This window comes from Prenolepis imparis, unplaced genomic scaffold, assembly GCF_030444845.1.
Source record: "Prenolepis imparis isolate NDT839.2.m4 unplaced genomic scaffold, iyPreImpa1.0 SCAF_13, whole genome shotgun sequence".
In the NCBI taxonomy this organism is placed as follows: Eukaryota; Metazoa; Arthropoda; class Insecta; order Hymenoptera; family Formicidae; genus Prenolepis; species Prenolepis imparis.
Window position 1 is genome coordinate 5,155,602 of NW_028141171.1, and position 20,010 is coordinate 5,175,611.

Here is a 20,010-nt window from a genome sequence, read left to right on the forward strand (position 1 = left end):
GTATAAAAATTTTAATTTTCAATTGTTCAAAGCGAGCCAAAAATTATTCTTCCTTATATTTTAACATTACATTGACTTCACATTATGATGGTACCATCAGCATACCAGCGCACAAACTTTTTGATCTAATATACGTTAAATGAATCCGCGCCGTATGGGATCCGCAGTATAAAAATTTTAATTTTCAATTGTTTAAAGCGAGCCAAAAATTATTCTTATATATATTCTATCATTACATTGACTGCACATTTTGATGGTACCATCAGCATACCAGCGTACAAACTTTTTGATCTAATATCGTAAATTGAAACCGCGCCGTATGGGATCCGCGGTTTAAAAATTTTAATTTTCAATTGTTTAAAGCGAGCCAAAAATTAATCTTGTATATATTTCAACTATATATTATATGCACATTATGATGGTACCATCAGCATACCAGCGTACAAACTTTTTGATCTAATATCGTAAAATGAAACCGCGCCGTATGGGATCCGCGGTTTAAAAATTTTAATTTTCAATTGTTTAAAGCGAGCCAAAAATTATTCTTTCATATATTCTATCATTACATTGACTGCACATTATGATGGTACCATCAGCATACCAGCGTACAAACTTTTTGATCTAATATCGTAAAATGAAAGCGCGCCGTACGGGATCCGCGGTATAAAAATTTTAATTTTCAATTGTTTAAAGCGAGCCAAAAATTAATCTTGTATATATTTCAACTATATATAATACGCACATTATGATGGTACCATCAGCATACCAGCGTACAAACTTTTTGATCTAATATCGTAAAATGAAAGCGCGCCGTACGGGATCCGCGGTTTAAAAATTTTAATTTTCAATTGTTTAAAGCGAGCCAAAAATTATTCTTTCATATATTCTATCATTACATTGACTGCACATTATGATGCTACCATCAGCATACCAGCGTACAAACTTTTTGGTCTAATATACGTTAAATGAATCCGCCCCGTATGGGATCCGCGGTTTAAAAATTTTAACTTTCAATAGTTTAAAGCGAGCCAAAAATTATTCTTTTATATACTATATCATTACATTGACTGCACATTATGATGGTACCATCAGCATACCAGCGTACAAACTTTTTGGTCTAATATACGTTAAATGAATCCGCCCCGTATGGGATCCGCAGTATAAAAATTTTAATTTTCAATTGTTTAAAGCGAGCCAAAAATTATTCTTCCTTATATTTTAACATTACATTGACTTCACATTATGATGGTACCATCAGCATACCAGCGTACAAACTTTTTGATCTAATATACGTTAAATGAAACCGCGCCGTATGGGATCCGCGGTTTAATAATTTTAATTTTCAATTGTTTAAAGCGAGCCAAAAATTATTCTTTCATATATTCTATCATTACATTGACTGCACATTATGATGCTACCATCAGCATACCAGCGTACAAACTTTTTGGTCTAATATACGTTAAATGAATCCGCCCCGTATGGGATCCGCGGTTTAAAAATTTTAATTTTCAATTGTTTAAAGCGAGCCAAAAATTATTCTTTCATATATTTTATCGATACATTGACTGCACATTATGATGGTACCATCAGCATACCAGCGTACAAACTTTTTGATCTAATATCGTAAAATGAAACCGCGCCGTATGGAATCCGCGGTTTAAAAATTTTAATTTTCAATTGTTCAAAGCGAGCCAAAAATTATTCTTTCATATATTTTATCATCACATTGACTGCACATTATGATGGTACCATCAGCATACCAGCGTACAAATTATTTGATCTAATATACGTAAAATGAATCCGCCCCGTATGGGATCCGCGGTATAAAAATTTTAATTTTCAATTGTTTAAAGCGAGCCAAAAATTAATCTTGTATATATTTCAACTATATATTATACGCATATTTTGATGGTACCATCAGCATACCAGCGTACAAACTTTTGGTCTAATATACGTTAAATGAATCCGCCCCGTATGGGATCCGCAGTATAAAAATTTTAATTTTCAATTGTTCAAAGCGAGCCAAAAATTATTCTTCCTTATATTTTAACATTACATTGACTTCACATTATGATGGTACCATCAGCATACCAGCGCACAAACTTTTTGATCTAATATACGTTAAATGAATCCGCGCCGTATGGGATCCGCAGTATAAAAATTTTAATTTTCAATTGTTTAAAGCGAGCCAAAAATTATTCTTATATATATTCTATCATTACATTGACTGCACATTTTGATGGTACCATCAGCATACCAGCGTACAAACTTTTTGATCTAATATCGTAAATTGAAACCGCGCCGTATGGGATCCGCGGTTTAAAAATTTTAATTTTCAATTGTTTAAAGCGAGCCAAAAATTATTCTTTCATATATTCTATCATTACATTGACTGCACATTATGATGCTACCATCAGCATACCAGCGTACAAACTTTTTGGTCTAATATACGTTAAATGAATCCGCCCCGTATGGGATCCGCGGTTTAAAAATTTTAATTTTCAATTGTTTAAAGCGAGCCAAAAATTAATCTTGTATATATTTCAACTATATATTATATGCACACTATGATGGTACCATCAGCATACCAGCGTACAAACTTTTTGATCTAATATCGTAAAATGAAAGCACGCCGTACGGGATCCGCGGTTTAAAAATTTTAATTTTCAATTGTTTAAAGCGAGCCAAAAATTATTCTTTCATATATTCTATCATTACATTGACTGCACATTATGATGGTACCATCAGCATAGCAGCGTACAAACTTTTGACCTAATATACGTTAAATGAATCCGCGCCGTATGGGATCCGCGGTTTAAAAATTTTAATTTTCAATTGTTTAAAGCGAGCCAAAAATTAATCTTGTATATATTTCAACTATATATTATATGCACATTATGATGGTACCATCAGCATACCAGCGTACAAACTTTTTGATCTAATATCGTAAAATGAAACCGCGCCGTATGGGATCCGCGGTTTAAAAATTTTAATTTTCAATTGTTTAAAGCGAGCCAAAAATTATTCTTTCATATATTCTATCATTACATTGACTGCACATTATGATGGTACCATCAGCATACCAGCGTACATACTTTTTGATCTAATATCGTAAAATGAAGCACGCCGTACGGGATCCGCGGTTTAAAAATTTTAATTTTCAATTGTTTAAAGCGAGCCAAAAATTAATCTTTCATATATTCTATCATTACGTTGACTGCACATTTTGATGGTACCATCAGCATACCAGCGTACAAACTTTTTGATCTAATATCGTAAAATGAAAGCACGCCGTACGGGATCCGCGGTTTAAAAATTTTAATTTTCAATTGTTTAAAGCGAGCCAAAAATTATTCTTTCATATATTTTATCATTACATTGACTGCACATTATGATGGTACCATCAGCATACCAGCATATAAACTTTTTGATCTAATATACGTTAAATGAATCCGCGCCGTATGGGATCCGCGGTTTAAAAATTTTAATTTTCAATTGATTAAAGCGAGCCAAAAATTAATCTTGTATATATTTCAACTATATATTATATGCACATTATGATGGTACCATCAGCATACCAGCGTACAAACTTTTTGATCTAATATCGTAAAATGAAACCGCGCCGTATGGGATCCGCGGTTTAAAAATTTTAATTTTCAATTGTTTAAAGCGAGCCAAAAATTATTCTTTCATATATTTTATCATTACATTGACTGCACATTATGATGGTACCATCAGCATACCAGCATATAAACTTTTTGATCTAATATCGTAAAATGAAACCGCGCCGAATGGGATCCGCGGTTTAAAAATTTTAATTTTCAATTGTTTAAAGCGAGCCAAAAATTAATCTTGTATATATTTCAACTATATATTATATGCACATTATGATGGTACCATCAGCATACCAGCGTACAAACTTTTTGATCTAATATCGTAAAATGAAACCGCGCCGTATGGGATCCGCGGTTTAAAAATTTTAATTTTCAATTGTTTAAAGCGAGCCAAAAATTATTCTTTCATATATTTTATCATTACATTGACTGCACATTATGATGGTACCATCAGCATACCAGCATATAAACTTTTTGATCTAATATACGTTAAATGAATCCGTGCCGTATGGGATCCGCGGTTTAAAAATTTTAATTTTCAATTGTTTAAAGCGAGCCAAAAATTAATCTTGTATATATTTCAACTATATATTATATGCACATTATGATGGTACCATCAGCATACCAGCGTACAAACTTTTTGATCTAATATCGTAAAATGAAACCGCGCCGTATGGGATCCGCGGTTTAAAAATTTTAATTTTCAATTGTTTAAAGCGAGCCAAAAATTATTCTTTCATATATTCTATCATTACATTGACTGCACATTATGATGGTACCATCAGCATACCAGCGTACATACTTTTTGATCTAATATCGTAAAATGAAGCACGCCGTACGGGATCCGCGGTTTAAAAATTTTAATTTTCAATTGTTTAAAGCGAGCCAAAAATTAATCTTTCATATATTCTATCATTACATTGACTGCACATTATGATGGTACCATCAGCATACCAGCATATAAACTTTTTGATCTAATATCGTAAAATGAAACCGCGCCGTATGGGATACGCGGTTTAAAAATTTTAATTTTCAATTGTTTAAAGCGAGCCAAAAATTAATCTTTCATATATTTTATCATTACATTGACTGCACATTATGATGGTACCATCAGCATACCAGCATATAAACTTTTTGATCTAATATCGTAAAATGAAACCGCGCCGTATGGGATCCGCGGTTTAAAAATTTTAATTTTCAATTGTTTAAAGCGAGCCAAAAATTATTCTTTCATATATTTTATCATTACATTGACTGCACATTATGATGGTACCATCAGCATACCAGCATATAAACTTTTTGATCTAATATCGTAAAATGAAACCGCGCCGTATGGGATACGCGGTTTAAAAATTTTAATTTTCAATTGTTTAAAGCGAGCCAAAAATTAATCTTGTATATATTTCAACTATATATTATATGCACATTATGATGGTACCATCAGCATACCAGCGTACAAACTTTTTGATCTAATATCGTAAAATGAAACCGCGCCGTATGGGTTCCGCGGTTTAAAAATTTTAATTTTCAATTGTTTAAAGCGAGCCAAAAATTATTCTTTCATATATTTTATCATTACATTGACTGCACATTATGATGGTACCATCAGCATACCAGCATATAAACTTTTTGATCTAATATACGTTAAATGAATCCGCGCCGTATGGGATCCGCGGTTTAAAAATTTTAATTTTCAATTGTTTAAAGCGAGCCAAAAATTAATCTTGTATATATTTCAACTATATATTATATGCACATTATGATGGTACCATCAGCATACCAGCGTACAAACTTTTTGGTCTAATATACGTTAAATGAATCCGCCCCTTATGGGATCCGCAGTTTAAAAATTTTTATTTTCAAATGTTTAAAGCGAGCCAAAAATTATTCTTTTATATATTTTATCATTACATTGACTGCACATTATGATGGTACCATCAGCATGCCAGCGTACAAACTTTTTGATCTAATATCGTAAAATGAAACCGCGCCGTATGGGATCCGCGGTTTAAAAATTTTAATTTTCTATTGTTTAAAGCGAGCCAAAAATTATTCTTTCATATATTTTATCATTACATTGACTGCACATTATGATGGTACCATCAGCATACCAGCGTACAAACTTTTGATCTAATATACGTTAAATGAATCCGCGCCGTATGGGATCCGCGGTTTAAAAATTTTAATTTTCAATTGTTTAAAGCGAGCCAAAAATTAATCTTGTATATATTTCAAATATATATTATATGCACATTATGTTGGTACCATCAGCATACCAGCGCACAAACTTTTTGATCTAATATACGTTAAATGAATCCGCGCCGTATGGGATCCGCAGTATTAAAATTTTAATTTTCAATTGTTTAAAGCGAGCCAAAAATTATTCTTTCATATATTCTATCATTACATTGACTGCACATTTTGATGGTACCATCAGCATACCAGCGTACAAACTTTTTGATCTAATATCGTAAATTGAAACCGCGCCGTATGGGATCCGCGGTTTAAAAATTTTAATTTTCAATTGTTTAAAGCGAGCCAAAAATTATTCTTTCATATATTCTATCATTACATTGACTGCACATTTTGATGGTACCATCAGCATACCAGCGTACAAACTTTTTGATCTAATATACGTAAAATTAATCCGCCCCGTATGGGATCCGCGGTATAAAAATTTTAATTTTCAATTGTTTAAAGCGAGCCAAAAATTATTCTTTCATATATTTTATCATTACATTGACTGCACATTATGATGGTACCATCAGCATACCAGCATATAAACTTTTTGATCTAATTTACGTTAAATGAATCCGCGCCGTATGGGATCCGCGGTTTAAAAATTTTAATTTTCAATTGTTTAAAGCGAGCCAAAAATTAATCTTGTATATATTTCAACTATATATTATACGCACATTATGATGGTACCATCAGCATACCAGCGTACAAACTTTTTGGTCTAATATACGTTAAATGAATCCGCCCCGTATGGGATCCGCAGTATACAAATTTTAATTTTCAATTGTTTAAAGCGAGCCAAAAATTATTCTTCCTTATATTTTAACATTACATTTACTTCACATTATGATGGTACCATCAGCATACCAGCGCACAAACTTTTTGATCTAATATACGTTAAATGAATCCGCGCCGTATGGGATCCGCAGTATAAAAATTTTAATTTTCAATTGTTTAAAGCGAGCCAAAAATTATTCTTTCATATATTCTATCATTACATTGACTGCACATTTTGATGGTACCATCAGCATACCAGCGTACAAACTTTTTGATCTAATATCGTAAATTGAAACCGCGCCGTATGGGATCCGCGGTTTAAAAATTTTAATTTTCAATTGTTTAAAGCGAGCCAAAAATTATTCTTTCATATATTCTATCATTACATTGACTGCACATTTTGATGGTACCATCAGCATACCAGCGTACAAACTTTTTGATCTAATATACGTAAAATTAATCCGCCCCGTATGGGATCCGCGGTATAAAAATTTTAATTTTCAATTGTTTAAAGCGAGCCAAAAATTATTCTTTCATATATTTTATCATTACATTGACTGCACATTATGATGGTACCATCAGCATACCAGCATATAAACTTTTTGATCTTATTTACGTTAAATGAATCCGCGCCGTATGGGATCCGCGGTTTAAAAATTTTAATTTTCAATTGTTTAAAGCGAGCCAAAAATTAATCTTGTATATATTTCAACTATATATTATATGCACATTATGATGGTACCATCAGCATACCAGCGTACAAACTTTTTGATCTAATATCGTAAAATGAAACCGCGCCGTATGGGATCCGCGGTTTAAAAATTTTAATTTTCAATTGTTTAAAGCGAGCCAAAAATTATTCTTTCATATATTCTATCATTACATTGACTGCACATTATGATGGTACCATCAGCATACCAGCGTACAAACTTTTTGATCTAATATCGTAAAATGAAAGCGCGCCGTACGGGTTCCGCGGTTTAAAAATTTTAATTTTCAATTGTTTAAAGCGAGCCAAAAATTAATCTTGTATATATTTCAACTATATATTATACGCACATTATGATGGTACCATCAGCATACCAGCGTACAAACTTTTTGATCTAATATATGTAAAATTAATCCGCGCCGTATGGGATCCGCGGTTTAAAAATTTTAATTTTCAATTGTTTAAAGCGAGCCAAAAATTAATCTTGTATATATTTCAACTATATATTATATGCACATTATGATGGTACCATCAGCATACCAGCGTACAAACTTTTTGATCTAATATCGTAAAATGAAACCGCGCCGTATGGGATCCGCGGTTTAAAAATTTTAATTTTCAATTGTTTAAAGCGAGCCAAAAATTATTCTTTCATATATTCTATCATTACATTGACTGCACATTATGATGGTACCATCAGCATACCAGCGTACAAACTTTTTGATCTAATATCGTAAAATGAAAGCACGCCGTACGGGATCCGCGGTTTAAAAATTTTAATTTTCAATTGTTTAAAGCGTGCCAAAAATTATTCTTTCATATATTCTATCATTACATTGACTGCACATTATGATGGTACCATCAGTATCCCAGCGTACAAACTTTTTAATCTAATATACGTTAAATGAATCCGCGCCGTATGGGATCCGCAGTATAAAAATTTTAATTTTCTATTGTTTAAAGCGAGCCAAAAATTATTCTTTCATATATTTTAACATTACATGGATTGCACATTATGATGGTACCATCAGCATACCAGCGTACAAACTTTTTGATCTAATATACGTTAAATGAAACCGCTCCGTATGGGATCCGCGGTTTAAAAATTTTAATTTTCAATTGTTTAAAGCGAGCCAAAATTATTCTTTCATATATTTTATCATCACATTGACTGCACATTATGATGGTATCATCAGCATACCAGCGTACAAATTATTTGATCTAATATACGTAAAATGAATCCGCCCCGTATGGGATCCGCGGTATAAAAATTTTAATTTTCAATTGTTTAAAGCGAGCCAAAAATTATTCTTGTATATATTTCAACTATATATTATACGCACATTATGATGGTACCATCAGCATACCAGCGTACAAACTTTTTGGTCTAATATACGTTAAATGAATCCGCCCCGTATGGGATCCGCAGTATACAAATTTTAATTTTCAATTGTTTAAAGCGAGCCAAAAATTATTCTTCCTTATATTTTAACATTACATTGACTTCACATTATGATGGTACCATCAGCATACCAGCGCACAAACTTTTTGATCTAATATACGTTAAATGAATCCGCGCCGTATGGGATCCGCAGTATAAAAATTTTAATTTTCAATTGTTTAAAGCGAGCCAAAAATTATTCTTTCATATATTCTATCATTACATTGACTGCACATTTTGATGGTACCATCAGCATACCAGCGTACAAACTTTTTGATCTAATATCGTAAATTGAAACCGCGCCGTATGGGATCCGCGGTTTAAAAATTTTAATTTTCAATTGTTTAAAGCGAGCCAAAAATTATTCTTTCATATATTCTATCATTACATTGACTGCACATTTTGATGGTACCATCAGCATACCAGCATATAAACTTTTTGATCTAATTTACGTTAAATGAATCCGCGCCGTATGGGATCCGCGGTTTAAAAATTTTAATTTTCAATTGTTTAAAGCGAGCCAAAAATTAATCTTGTATATATTTCAACTATATATTATATGCACATTATGATGGTACCATCAGCATACCAGCGTACAAACTTTTTGATCTAATATCGTAAAATGAAACCGCGCCGTATGGGATCCGCGGTTTAAAAATTTTAATTTTCAATTGTTTAAAGCGAGCCAAAAATTATTCTTTCATATATTCTATCATTACATTGACTGCACATTATGATGGTACCATCAGCATACCAGCGTACAAACTTTTTGATCTAATATCGTAAAATGAAAGCGCGCCGTACGGGTTCCGCGGTTTAAAAATTTTAATTTTCAATTGTTTAAAGCGAGCCAAAAATTAATCTTGTATATATTTCAACTATATATTATGTGCACATTATGATGGTACCATCAGCATACCAGCGTACAAACTTTTTGATCTAATATCGTAAAATGAAAGCGCGCCGTACGGGTTCCGCGGTTTAAAAATTTTAATTTTCAATTGTTTAAAGCGAGCCAAAAATTAATCTTGTATATATTTCAACTATATATTATACGCACATTATGATGGTACCATCAGCATACCAGCGTACAAACTTTTTGATCTAATATATGTAAAATTAATCCGCCCCGTATGGGATCCGCGGTATAAAAATTTTAATTTTCAATTGTTTAAAGCAAGCCAAAAATTAATCTTGTATATATTTCAACTATATATTATGTGCACATTATGATGGTACCATCAGCATACCAGCCTACAAACTTTTTGATCTAATATACGTAAAGTAAATCTGCGCCGTATGGGGTCCCCGACGATAAAATTTCGATTTTTAATATTATAAAACGAGCCAAAAATTATTCGTTTATATATTTCAACAGTACATTGTCTGCACATTATAATGGTACCATCAGCATACTAGCGTACAAACTTTTTGATTTAACTAGCGTGCGCTATGCGCGCGCCATTCCTCGACTTTATTGAAAAAAGATTGAAATTTTTATATAATGTTTGTTTAAACTTTATTAATATTTTTTTGCAGAAATCATCTGATTAAAGCATTAATTTGCCAATTAATTATTAAAATAAAAATATGTTACAAAATAATAAAATAATAATATTTTACAGAGAGAATTTTCTCTTAGAATTTGATTTAAAAAATTAAGGCTTTAATGAGACTTTTAAAGATTTCTTCTATAAAGCCTAGAACAGAAAATGTTCTAGGCTTTATAGAAGAAATCTTTAAGAGACGAGAAGAACAGAAAATGTTCTAGGCTTTATAGAGGCCTTAATCTTTTCAAGTTTAAACGTATATTGGAAAAATTCAGCAAACTATAAAATTAAAATAGCAATATGTTGTGAATAATATGTTGTAATATCTTATCCTCGATTAATATTTTTGTTACAGAAATCAGCTGATTAAAACGTTAATTTGCTAATTAATTTTTAAAATAAGTATATATGTTATAACATTTAAAATAATAATATGTTTTAAATAATATGTTATAATACTTTAAACTTTATTAATATTTTCGCGGAAAAGAGGCAACAATACTTGCGAGAATCGACTTAATATGTCTTTTTTAGAAAAGAACTAGTACAAAAACATATTTGGAATTATAAACATAAATGTATAAAAATACATGATTAAATATAAATTCTCAACAAAAGTATACAATTGAATAAAAATTTCAATGCAGGCAAAGCAAATTCCGCATTATTGTATTCAGCACAATAATAATCGATATTGATACGCTCAACGTTAATTGAGAAAAGAACCGTCAAACTTAATTAAGAGTTGTTGAACTACCCATGCAAAATTTTTCTGTTTATCATCAGTATACAGTTATATCGTTCCGATATAAATATTACTAATTAATTAAGCTATATTAACGCAAAATTTATTCCCTCTTTCATGAGAGTACACAATAATGAAGTACAACACTTATCATTAAAATAGAATAGCATGAAAATTTTCATTGATAAATTTCGTTACACAGTTATTTAATTACTAATTCTTACATGCATATGCATAACATTACGAATAATGTACAGGTTTTATAATATTTTGATATCCTTTTTATTAATAAATAATTTATATATAAAAATTATATAAAATTATTATAAATATAATATAATATATATATAAAAAATTATTATATATAAACATATAAAAAATTATAAAATATAAATTTAATATATTAATTTACACGCGAGAAGATGATATATACTTTACATGTAAAGAAGAATAGATATTTTTCTCCAAAATATTCGTATCTCTAGTTTTCGTAAGATCACCAGATGTAGAATGAAATCCCTTGCAGGTACCGACCAGCCATCAGGCGCGACTCTTCTCCTTCATGAATCCATTAGCGATTGAGATCTGGCTTTACGTTCTGGCGGCGTACGTTCTGGTCTCGGTGACGATGTTCGTCGTGGCTCGGTTCAGTCCCTACGAGTGGAATAATCCACATCCATGTCACACCGGGCCGGAAATTGTCGAGAATCAGTTCTCTTTATCGAACAGCTTCTGGTTCACCATCGGGACTCTCATGCAGCAGGGCAGCGATTTAAATCCTAAGGTTTGCGCCCAATGATTTTCATGGTTCGAATATATCGTAAGCTTAGAAAAAAAATAGTGACGTGAAAAAAATCGTATACTACGAAACTAAAATAAAAATTATAAGAATATTATCATTATATCGTCATTAATATTATTGCATCATATTAATCAACATGATAATTATCTTCCCGAATAAACTCATCATCACTGTTTCCATTTATACGTAATAGATTGTTATATGACATTGTGTATCGCATAGTCATTAGATATCGTTTCATGCTAATAATCGAAACAATACGCGCAATCTTAAAATGTTTATGCATCCTGATTAATTTATGTGACATTATATCATTAACGATAATTATCAACTAAATTGCGGCCCTAATTGCCTCTATTTGAAGTGATTATCTATTTGATATTGTCAGATTCTTTCGCGAGAACGGACGTTTTTCACGATGTGCGAAATATATTATTATTAATGTATATATTATACATATATTATTATTAATATACATATATATTATACATAATATACATACATTATTATTAATACAAATCACGCATGATACATTATTTAAATACAATAAGACGCGGGGTTTGAATCACGGAAAATTTCTTTCAGGAATCTAAATATTCCCCAACATTTTGCAATTTTCTTAGCAAAGAACACGAGCGTTTCTATTATAAAGGAATCTCTAGTTTTCAATTGCACAGACTTTAGCTTTTGAATTAGTTTTCGAACACTATTTAACATTATTGAACAAAGTGAAATACATTAATCCCTGGAACGACTACAAGATGTAGATTTCGTCCCGAGGATATTGGCTCTTCAGCGTTAATGAAAAATTAACGTTAATGCAAATTTAAAGATGCTGTTACAAAGACACTATGCGAGACAATATTGCGACTATAATATCAATTAATATATTTTGACGTGCATATCTATCTACCATTGTTTGGCAAAAATTAATACAAAATTAAGGATGCTCGATGCAAATTAATGCGCGCAATTCGGCGCATTTTCATAAAGCTTTATTGCTTTATCAGGCTACGAGCACGCGTATCGTAGGTGGCATATGGTGGTTCTTCACATTGATCATCATCTCGTCGTACACTGCGAATCTGGCGGCTTTCCTCACGGTGGAAAGGATGATTACGCCGATAGAAAACGCCGAAGATCTCGCCAGCCAAATGGACATTGCGTACGGAACTCTCGATAGCGGAAGCACAATGACTTTCTTCAGGGTAATTATTTTTTCTTTTTGCCTATTTATTCGCGGAGTAGATAGTGTAATAATATTAGCACTGGTATCTGTGCAATATTGGCAACACATAACTATGATATCTTACTCAATCTACCTTTTTCACATCTTTTAAGGTTCCAACGAAAATGGAGGCTTTATGATCCTTGATAAGGATTTACGATTATTTATTAATTTGATTAATTTATTAATTTGCAAATTGAAATAAGTCTTCAGTATGTTTTATCAATCTATAGTATGTTAGAAAAAATTTACTTTGACGGATAATGCAAGAAAAAAATTTACATAATTTTTCACTTATTTTGTCATTATTTAAATAAGGGATCGGGAGCCTAAATTATGAAATAATACTATTCGATCAATATATAAGGTAACGCGCGCGATATCGTAACAGCGAGTTATGATAATGGAATCTGATTTTTTTCTATACTTTTCCAATTTCGATCAAGGACTCGATGATCGAGACGTACAAGAAAATGTGGCGATTTATGGAAAACAAGAAGCCGTCGGTATTCGTGCCAACGTACGAAGAGGGTATCCAACGGGTTCTTCAAGGTGATTATGCCTTTCTGATGGAGTCGACCATGCTGGATTACATCGTCGAAAGAGATTGCAATCTCACACAAATCGGAGGTCTTCTGGACACTAAAGGATATGGAATCGCTACGCCTATGGGTAAGTTTATGTGTATGTGTGTCTATGTACAATTTTTTTTTATAAAAATAATTGAAAAAAGTTATTTTTTACGCTGTAATTCAGAACAGTTTATCGAATGGCATTTTATTTTATAAGTAAATCTCGATATTTTTTTAAGAGCAATATATGATCAACAAATGTAAAACAGTTTTTAATTAAAACAATATTTGTGAATAATGTTATCTCAATTTTCACATGATCTCCTCTTCAACATTTATTCTATTTTCCAGAAATTTTACTCGATATGCGCTGTATTGTATGTTAATATATTATTTTGACCGTATCACACATATGTACATAAAAAATATAATTTTAAATTCCTTTTCAAATAAATTTAAAATTAATGTAATAAAATATTTCATCACATCTATCACGCGATGATTTATAATTGTTAAAAGAATTTTTTTTTTATTCTTTGAAAAATTTTCAGGCTCACCATGGCGAGACAAGATATCTCTGGCAATTCTGGAATTGCAAGAGAAAGGTGATATGCACATGCTGTATGACAAATGGTGGAAGAATCCCGGGGATACTTGCATGAAGACGGAAAAGGGAAAGGAGAGTAAAGCCAACTCTCTAGGCGTCGACAACATAGGTGAGCACTTTTCTCCCGGAATAGCGCATAAGGTCTAAATTATACGCGCCATGAGTTTTCGTCGTGCGGTCATAAATCAGAAATGCCTCGTTACATTCGCGGACATTCTTTGCATTACTCTCATTATCATTCTTCATGATAATGACTGTGTTGGATCTGTGTTAAATCTTTAAAAAACAACAAATTCAAATTTAATTATATAATATTTATGCAACTAATAGATTATTCGAATAAGATTTAAGCGCGTGCAGATTTTATCAAATTATTTAATTATACATTCATATATATATATATACATTATATATGTATATATATCGAAGCATCTACTTTTCTGTCGAAATTTTCCATCGATCCTGTTTGATGCATCTGCTCAAGATGCGTTTTGTTTCTGCTTAGGAGGAGTCTTCGTGGTCCTACTGTGCGGCTTGGCATTCGCCGTGCTCATAGCGATCTTCGAGTTCTGCTACAATTCCAGGAGGAATGCACCGGCGGAACGGGTGAGTGCATCGACCTCGAAAATCAAGACGCTGAAATACGTTTCGATAAATCGTCGTCAGCACGTTTTCGTCGTTGCACGACTCTATTCGCGAGCCAAATTCTCGACGTAGATACGCTCGCTTTGAGTTTTAACTCTCGGGCTACTTTTTTCCTTCTACGTTGCGCTAGTCTAATTATTAAAATTACTTGGCTGCACGAAACGCTGCGAAATCTTGTCGAGTAAAAATCATGATAAGCGAAAAAGTTGCTTTCTCAATGATATTCATATCCGTTCGAGCGAACGATTGATCTGACTGAACTCAGGAGGATTGAGAGATGTGCATGAACCGTATTGTATGCATTGCATGACGTTCTCTGAACTTTGTTTCATCGCTACGCCGTGGATCCATCCTATCAGCATGAGCTCATCGTCCATTGAAGCATGCCTGCTCGACTGCAACTCGCCCCCAAAACTCAGTTGCGAAGAAAGGTCCGTTTCGCTATTGCGAAAACTTTTTACGAATCCCTTTGCTTCAGCACACAAGAGTCCTAAGATTATTTTTCAACTAGTAAATATATAGTGCTCTGAAAAAATATAGTTAATAGTTTTTTATTCGTGTCACAAGACGCGGAATGAATTAGCGAAAAGTAGAAATTAGCTTCGAAAGGAAATCAAGTATTCTCTTAAAAAATTTTTATTATATTGTAGTTTTATAATTGAGATATATAAAATTCTATTATACTAAAGTTCACTTTGATTAATTATTTATTTTTGCTTGAATTTCAAGATGCAATTATAGCTCGAAAAATATATTCCACAATAAGAAATAATATCATCTATTCACTTGTCACTAATTCTAAAACATCCTTCTATATCATGATAAATTTATTGTGCTTCTTATAAGAATTATTTTTAATTATTGCGTAATCAACAACACGTGCGAATAATTCGTTGTTGTGGACTGCTAATGTAGCAAAGGCCTTCGATTCCTTCGACGCCTACTTCCGGCTCCCTTCAGGGAATTTCTCAGGCCGTGCAACAACAACAGCAGCAGCAGCAGCAACAATGCCAGCATCAACATCAGCATCAACCGCATCAACAACAATCGAATCAACAGCAAGAGTCACTCTGCTCGGAGGTGGCACGCGAGCTCTGTCGTGCCTTACGTTGCCACGCGTCGTCTCGACGACAACGCACTTGCGACAAGTGTTCCACGCACGTAATCGGCTACCCGGACAATCCCACTGCAACCCCCATAAACGGGATGAGATCCCAGGTAATAATAATAATAGGTAATACAAATCAATTAACGATACCTAATAAAATAATAATAAATAAAAATAATATATTTGTCTTATACGTAAATAAAAATGTATCTATCCGCTCGGAATATAAAATGTAAAATATATGTGAAATTTTCAGAATTTCGAGGATTTTATAATATCATAATACATATTCATATCATTTTTTTAAATCATGTATTATGTATGTATACATGTAATACATAAAAAAAAGCATCAAAAATATTTTTTTCTTGAATATTTATTCGTTACGTTAAAATAAATTTGCATATGCTTCATGAAAATTTATCTCGTACAATGAAAATATAGTACAATATATATGAAATGTAACATGGCATATTCTTTTCTTAGAAAAAGATTTTAGTAATGACATATTTTTCTGATCAGCTTCTCTTTGGTCAAATTGATATTCCTGTCTTTTATATTCGTGACCGACTTTATATCGCAGCTTTATCCAAGAGGGAAGTCAATTTTCCTCGTTATATCGTTATTCAATTATATTCACCACTTCTATATCCCCATGTTCATTAAGCTCATAATTCCATTCAAATGTTCTTTAATTAACGTGTATCTGATGAGCGGATTTACTTTTCGTCGGGACGAGCATAGAATTTATTATAATCCACTCTTCTTTCTGGGGGAAAAATTCGCGCAATATTGTAAGATGGAGATTTTATTAATGTATGATTAAAAGATCAACGTAATTTATTACATTTCGTGTAAAAAAACCTGTTCAACAACATGTTAAAACGTATCAAAATATAGTTAAAAAGTTATTTCATAATTTGCTATAAATTTTGGAAAGTGAACATTGGTTTCTACAATTTACCGAATTCCAAAATCGTTAATAAATAATAAAGACTAACAAAATTAAATATGTTAAATTAAATTAATAACACAATATGATAATTCAGTAATAAAAATAAAAATATAGTCATTAGTATAAAATTACGATTAAAAAGAAACATTATAATAATGTCCCTTTTTTTAATCATAATTTTACCAATGACTATATATTTTCATTATTTATTACTTAATTATTATATTGTGTTCAATACCATTTAATTTAGCATATTTAATTCTTTTAGTCCTTATTAATTATTTATTAACAATTTTGGAATGATTTGTGGGTTCTACAATTCTGTAAATTAATATATATAATATATATTATATATTTTATAAAATTCTCGAAAATTTCCGAAAATTTTACACAGCAATTGCAGAGTTATATCCATGTAACTACATATTACATAATCGTGTTACAGAGAAGCAGCCTGGCCGTACCTGTAGTCGAACTGCCTCCACACATCCACATGCATCATCACGCACCGCCGCATGACTATGACGGCAATTAGAGGGTTGTCTTAATTAAGTAATATAAACCTTGACGACATTAATCGTTAACCGGGAATAAGTACAAAGCGTATCACACACGCGCGCGTCGCGAAGAGCAGTTAATACGATCGATTTGTTGATAGAGAACTCCTGCCGAGAACAAAAGTATTTCGGACAATTTTGCACAATACTTAATAATAAAAGTGTTCATCTCGCGTTTCCAACGTTTTCGCGATTACGAACAGATAGCTTTTAACGCGCTTTTTGTAAACCGACGTGCGTCGCTTTTTCGCACACATTTGATAAGTCCGTCGAAAAAAAATTCGTCGACACGATACTCTGAGATCTATACATAATTGATAAAATAATGATAACAGTTCTAAATTGACTTCTTTCGGCCGCAAATTTTGTACGTTTTAATTAATTCACGAAACGATATAATTATTTCTGAGACAAAATGTATCTGACACTTTAGTCAAATGGGATAACGTGATTTCAATATAGAATATATAAAAATCCTAAATTGAAAAATTAGGTCTAACTCACATATATGTATATTAATTCTCGATCTTGTCAAAGGAAATTTTCCTTGACGTGATGCAATCAGAGTTTAAAAAAATAATGCTGTTTCACAGCAAATTTTTTAACGTGTTACAAATAATTGAACATTTTACGTAAACGGAGACTGTAAATGCTTTATTCTTAAAAATTACGTTTTCGTGCAAGTCTCATCCTATAAAAGAATTGAAATATAATCTAAAAAAAAATTTAGGATGTGCAAAAAAGGGAGTTTTTCTCCTCTTCTTCTATTCTATTATTTTTCTCATCTCGAGGTGAAAATTATCTGACGAAACGTGCTTTTTCCCATCCGACTTTTTGCCCTTAGCGTATACGGTCTCTTTTATGTCGAGTCTTCAATTATTACAAGAAGCGAGCATTGTGAGATAGCAATCGATCAGGCACTAGACCCTCAATTCTCCTTCAACCGATACGATATCACAAGTTCCATTAAGAGAGTAGAGTACGCTAAATCTTTAACGATAGACGATGAAAAATCCTTCCGTCCCACGTTTAGAGAACTAAATCATCTAATAATCCGCGATGGCGATCATCGATATCTCTGATCATCGAGCACGTTCTTGTTCTCGTAAGAGATCCAATGTTCGATCTAGAACGATGATTAAAGATACCTTGTAAATGCGTTCTCTCTCTCTTTCTTTCTCTCTTTTCCTATCAAAGGCTGCCTAAAGTGTAAGGTAACTTGCGAATTATATTCTGTAAATATCGCCGCGGATAAAAAGCAGAGCAATCAAATTCGTAATATGGGAATATTTTATGCAAAAAAAAACGTGAGTTATGCGAGTGAGTAATCATTAGTACTAATCGAGTACGACAAAGTAGATGTTTGGTGTCATGTAACGTGTGCTGTAACAATGCTGGATAGTCGGCGAATAAATGTAAGATAAGAGAATCATCGCTGTCCCTCCTCTTTCTAAGTCTAGATCCTCTTCGAACTTGTAATCAGCAATGTAAAGAATAAAAGTTAGTGAAAAAAATAATATAATTTTAAATCGAATTTGGTTTAATGTAAAAGCCAAACTAAGATCAAAGTTATCAAAATTAATCGACGAAATATTATACATAGAGTTATCTCGGATGAATCGTTCTTAATTAAGTCGGGAGACGCAAAATACAGAAGAAGAGCTTGTCTTTTTTTTTATATAACATCATTTATTAAGGGATAAAATAAATGACAAATAACATATCGCTTATATGAAACTATAATATTTCTTAGTGTTCATTATTCGTTATGATATAAAAGAAATCACATCACATACGACCCCCTCCCCCCTGGGGGAAGCCGCGCTTATGGCGGCGAATTTTCACGCACGATATACAACGAAAAAGCGGACAATGCACAAATTAGCGGAATTCCCGAGTGAAAAAAAACCTCCCTCGAAGGGTCGGTTCGAAGCGAAGCTCGCGTCGGTCCATGATAAGATTAGGCTACGACCGCGCTGCTTAATCGAATCAACGTGACCGAGATGTTACGGCGAGCTTTTCGCGCAAGAGAATTCCTCCTCTCTTCTGATCCGAAGTGTCTTTCGAAATCTCTTCTTTCTCCGTCGGTGCAATCAGCGAATTACTATCAAAAAGGATGTTTCTCTCTCTCTCTCTCTCTCTTTCTCTCTCTTGCGTACATATATATTATTCGAGGACTAAATCTAGAGAGAGCACGAAAAAACGAGAAAAAAAGAACCCCCTTTTCCGGTCCCTCCTTTCCGAGTCCTTTCATCGCTCCACATTCAATGACCTCAAGTGATGCATACTCAATTAAAAAAAAAAAAAAATCCTTGATGATAGTAATCCGCTTAATAATCGGGGAGGGGGGGTCTGGTCAAATCACTTGTAATTATCACACAATCATTCCCGATACGGTGGCATGTACTAATTTTTAATATGCTTTTTTTGTGACTTTCGGAGGTGGACACTCGGCTTTGCAC

At 32.5% G+C, this 20,010-nt stretch overlaps 1 protein-coding gene across 2 annotated transcripts in view; it reads left to right on the plus strand.

The window, feature by feature from the left end:
* LOC145944689 (glutamate receptor ionotropic, kainate 2-like) overlaps positions 1-19,253 on the plus strand; it is a 181,160-nt gene extending 161,907 nt beyond the window's left edge. Inside the window, exons 13-19 of one of the 2 annotated variants that reach the window (XR_014426723.1) lie at positions 11,601-11,858; positions 12,887-13,084; positions 13,551-13,776; positions 14,228-14,392; positions 14,789-14,889; positions 15,288-15,359; positions 15,844-15,976. Coding sequence is in view for 1 of the 2 variants with exons in the window: in XM_083053221.1 (XP_082909347.1) it covers positions 11,601-11,858; positions 12,887-13,084; positions 13,551-13,776; positions 14,228-14,392; positions 14,789-14,889; positions 15,844-16,146; positions 17,437-17,526 (1,341 nt within the window). In the remaining variant the exon portion in view is untranslated. Of the gene's footprint in view, positions 1-11,600; positions 11,859-12,886; positions 13,085-13,550; positions 13,777-14,227; positions 14,393-14,788; positions 14,890-15,287; positions 15,360-15,843; positions 16,147-17,436 lie in introns of those variants that run through there. The other variant, XM_083053221.1, reaches the window with a different exon arrangement.
* Positions 19,254-20,010: the final 757 nt, after the last annotated feature.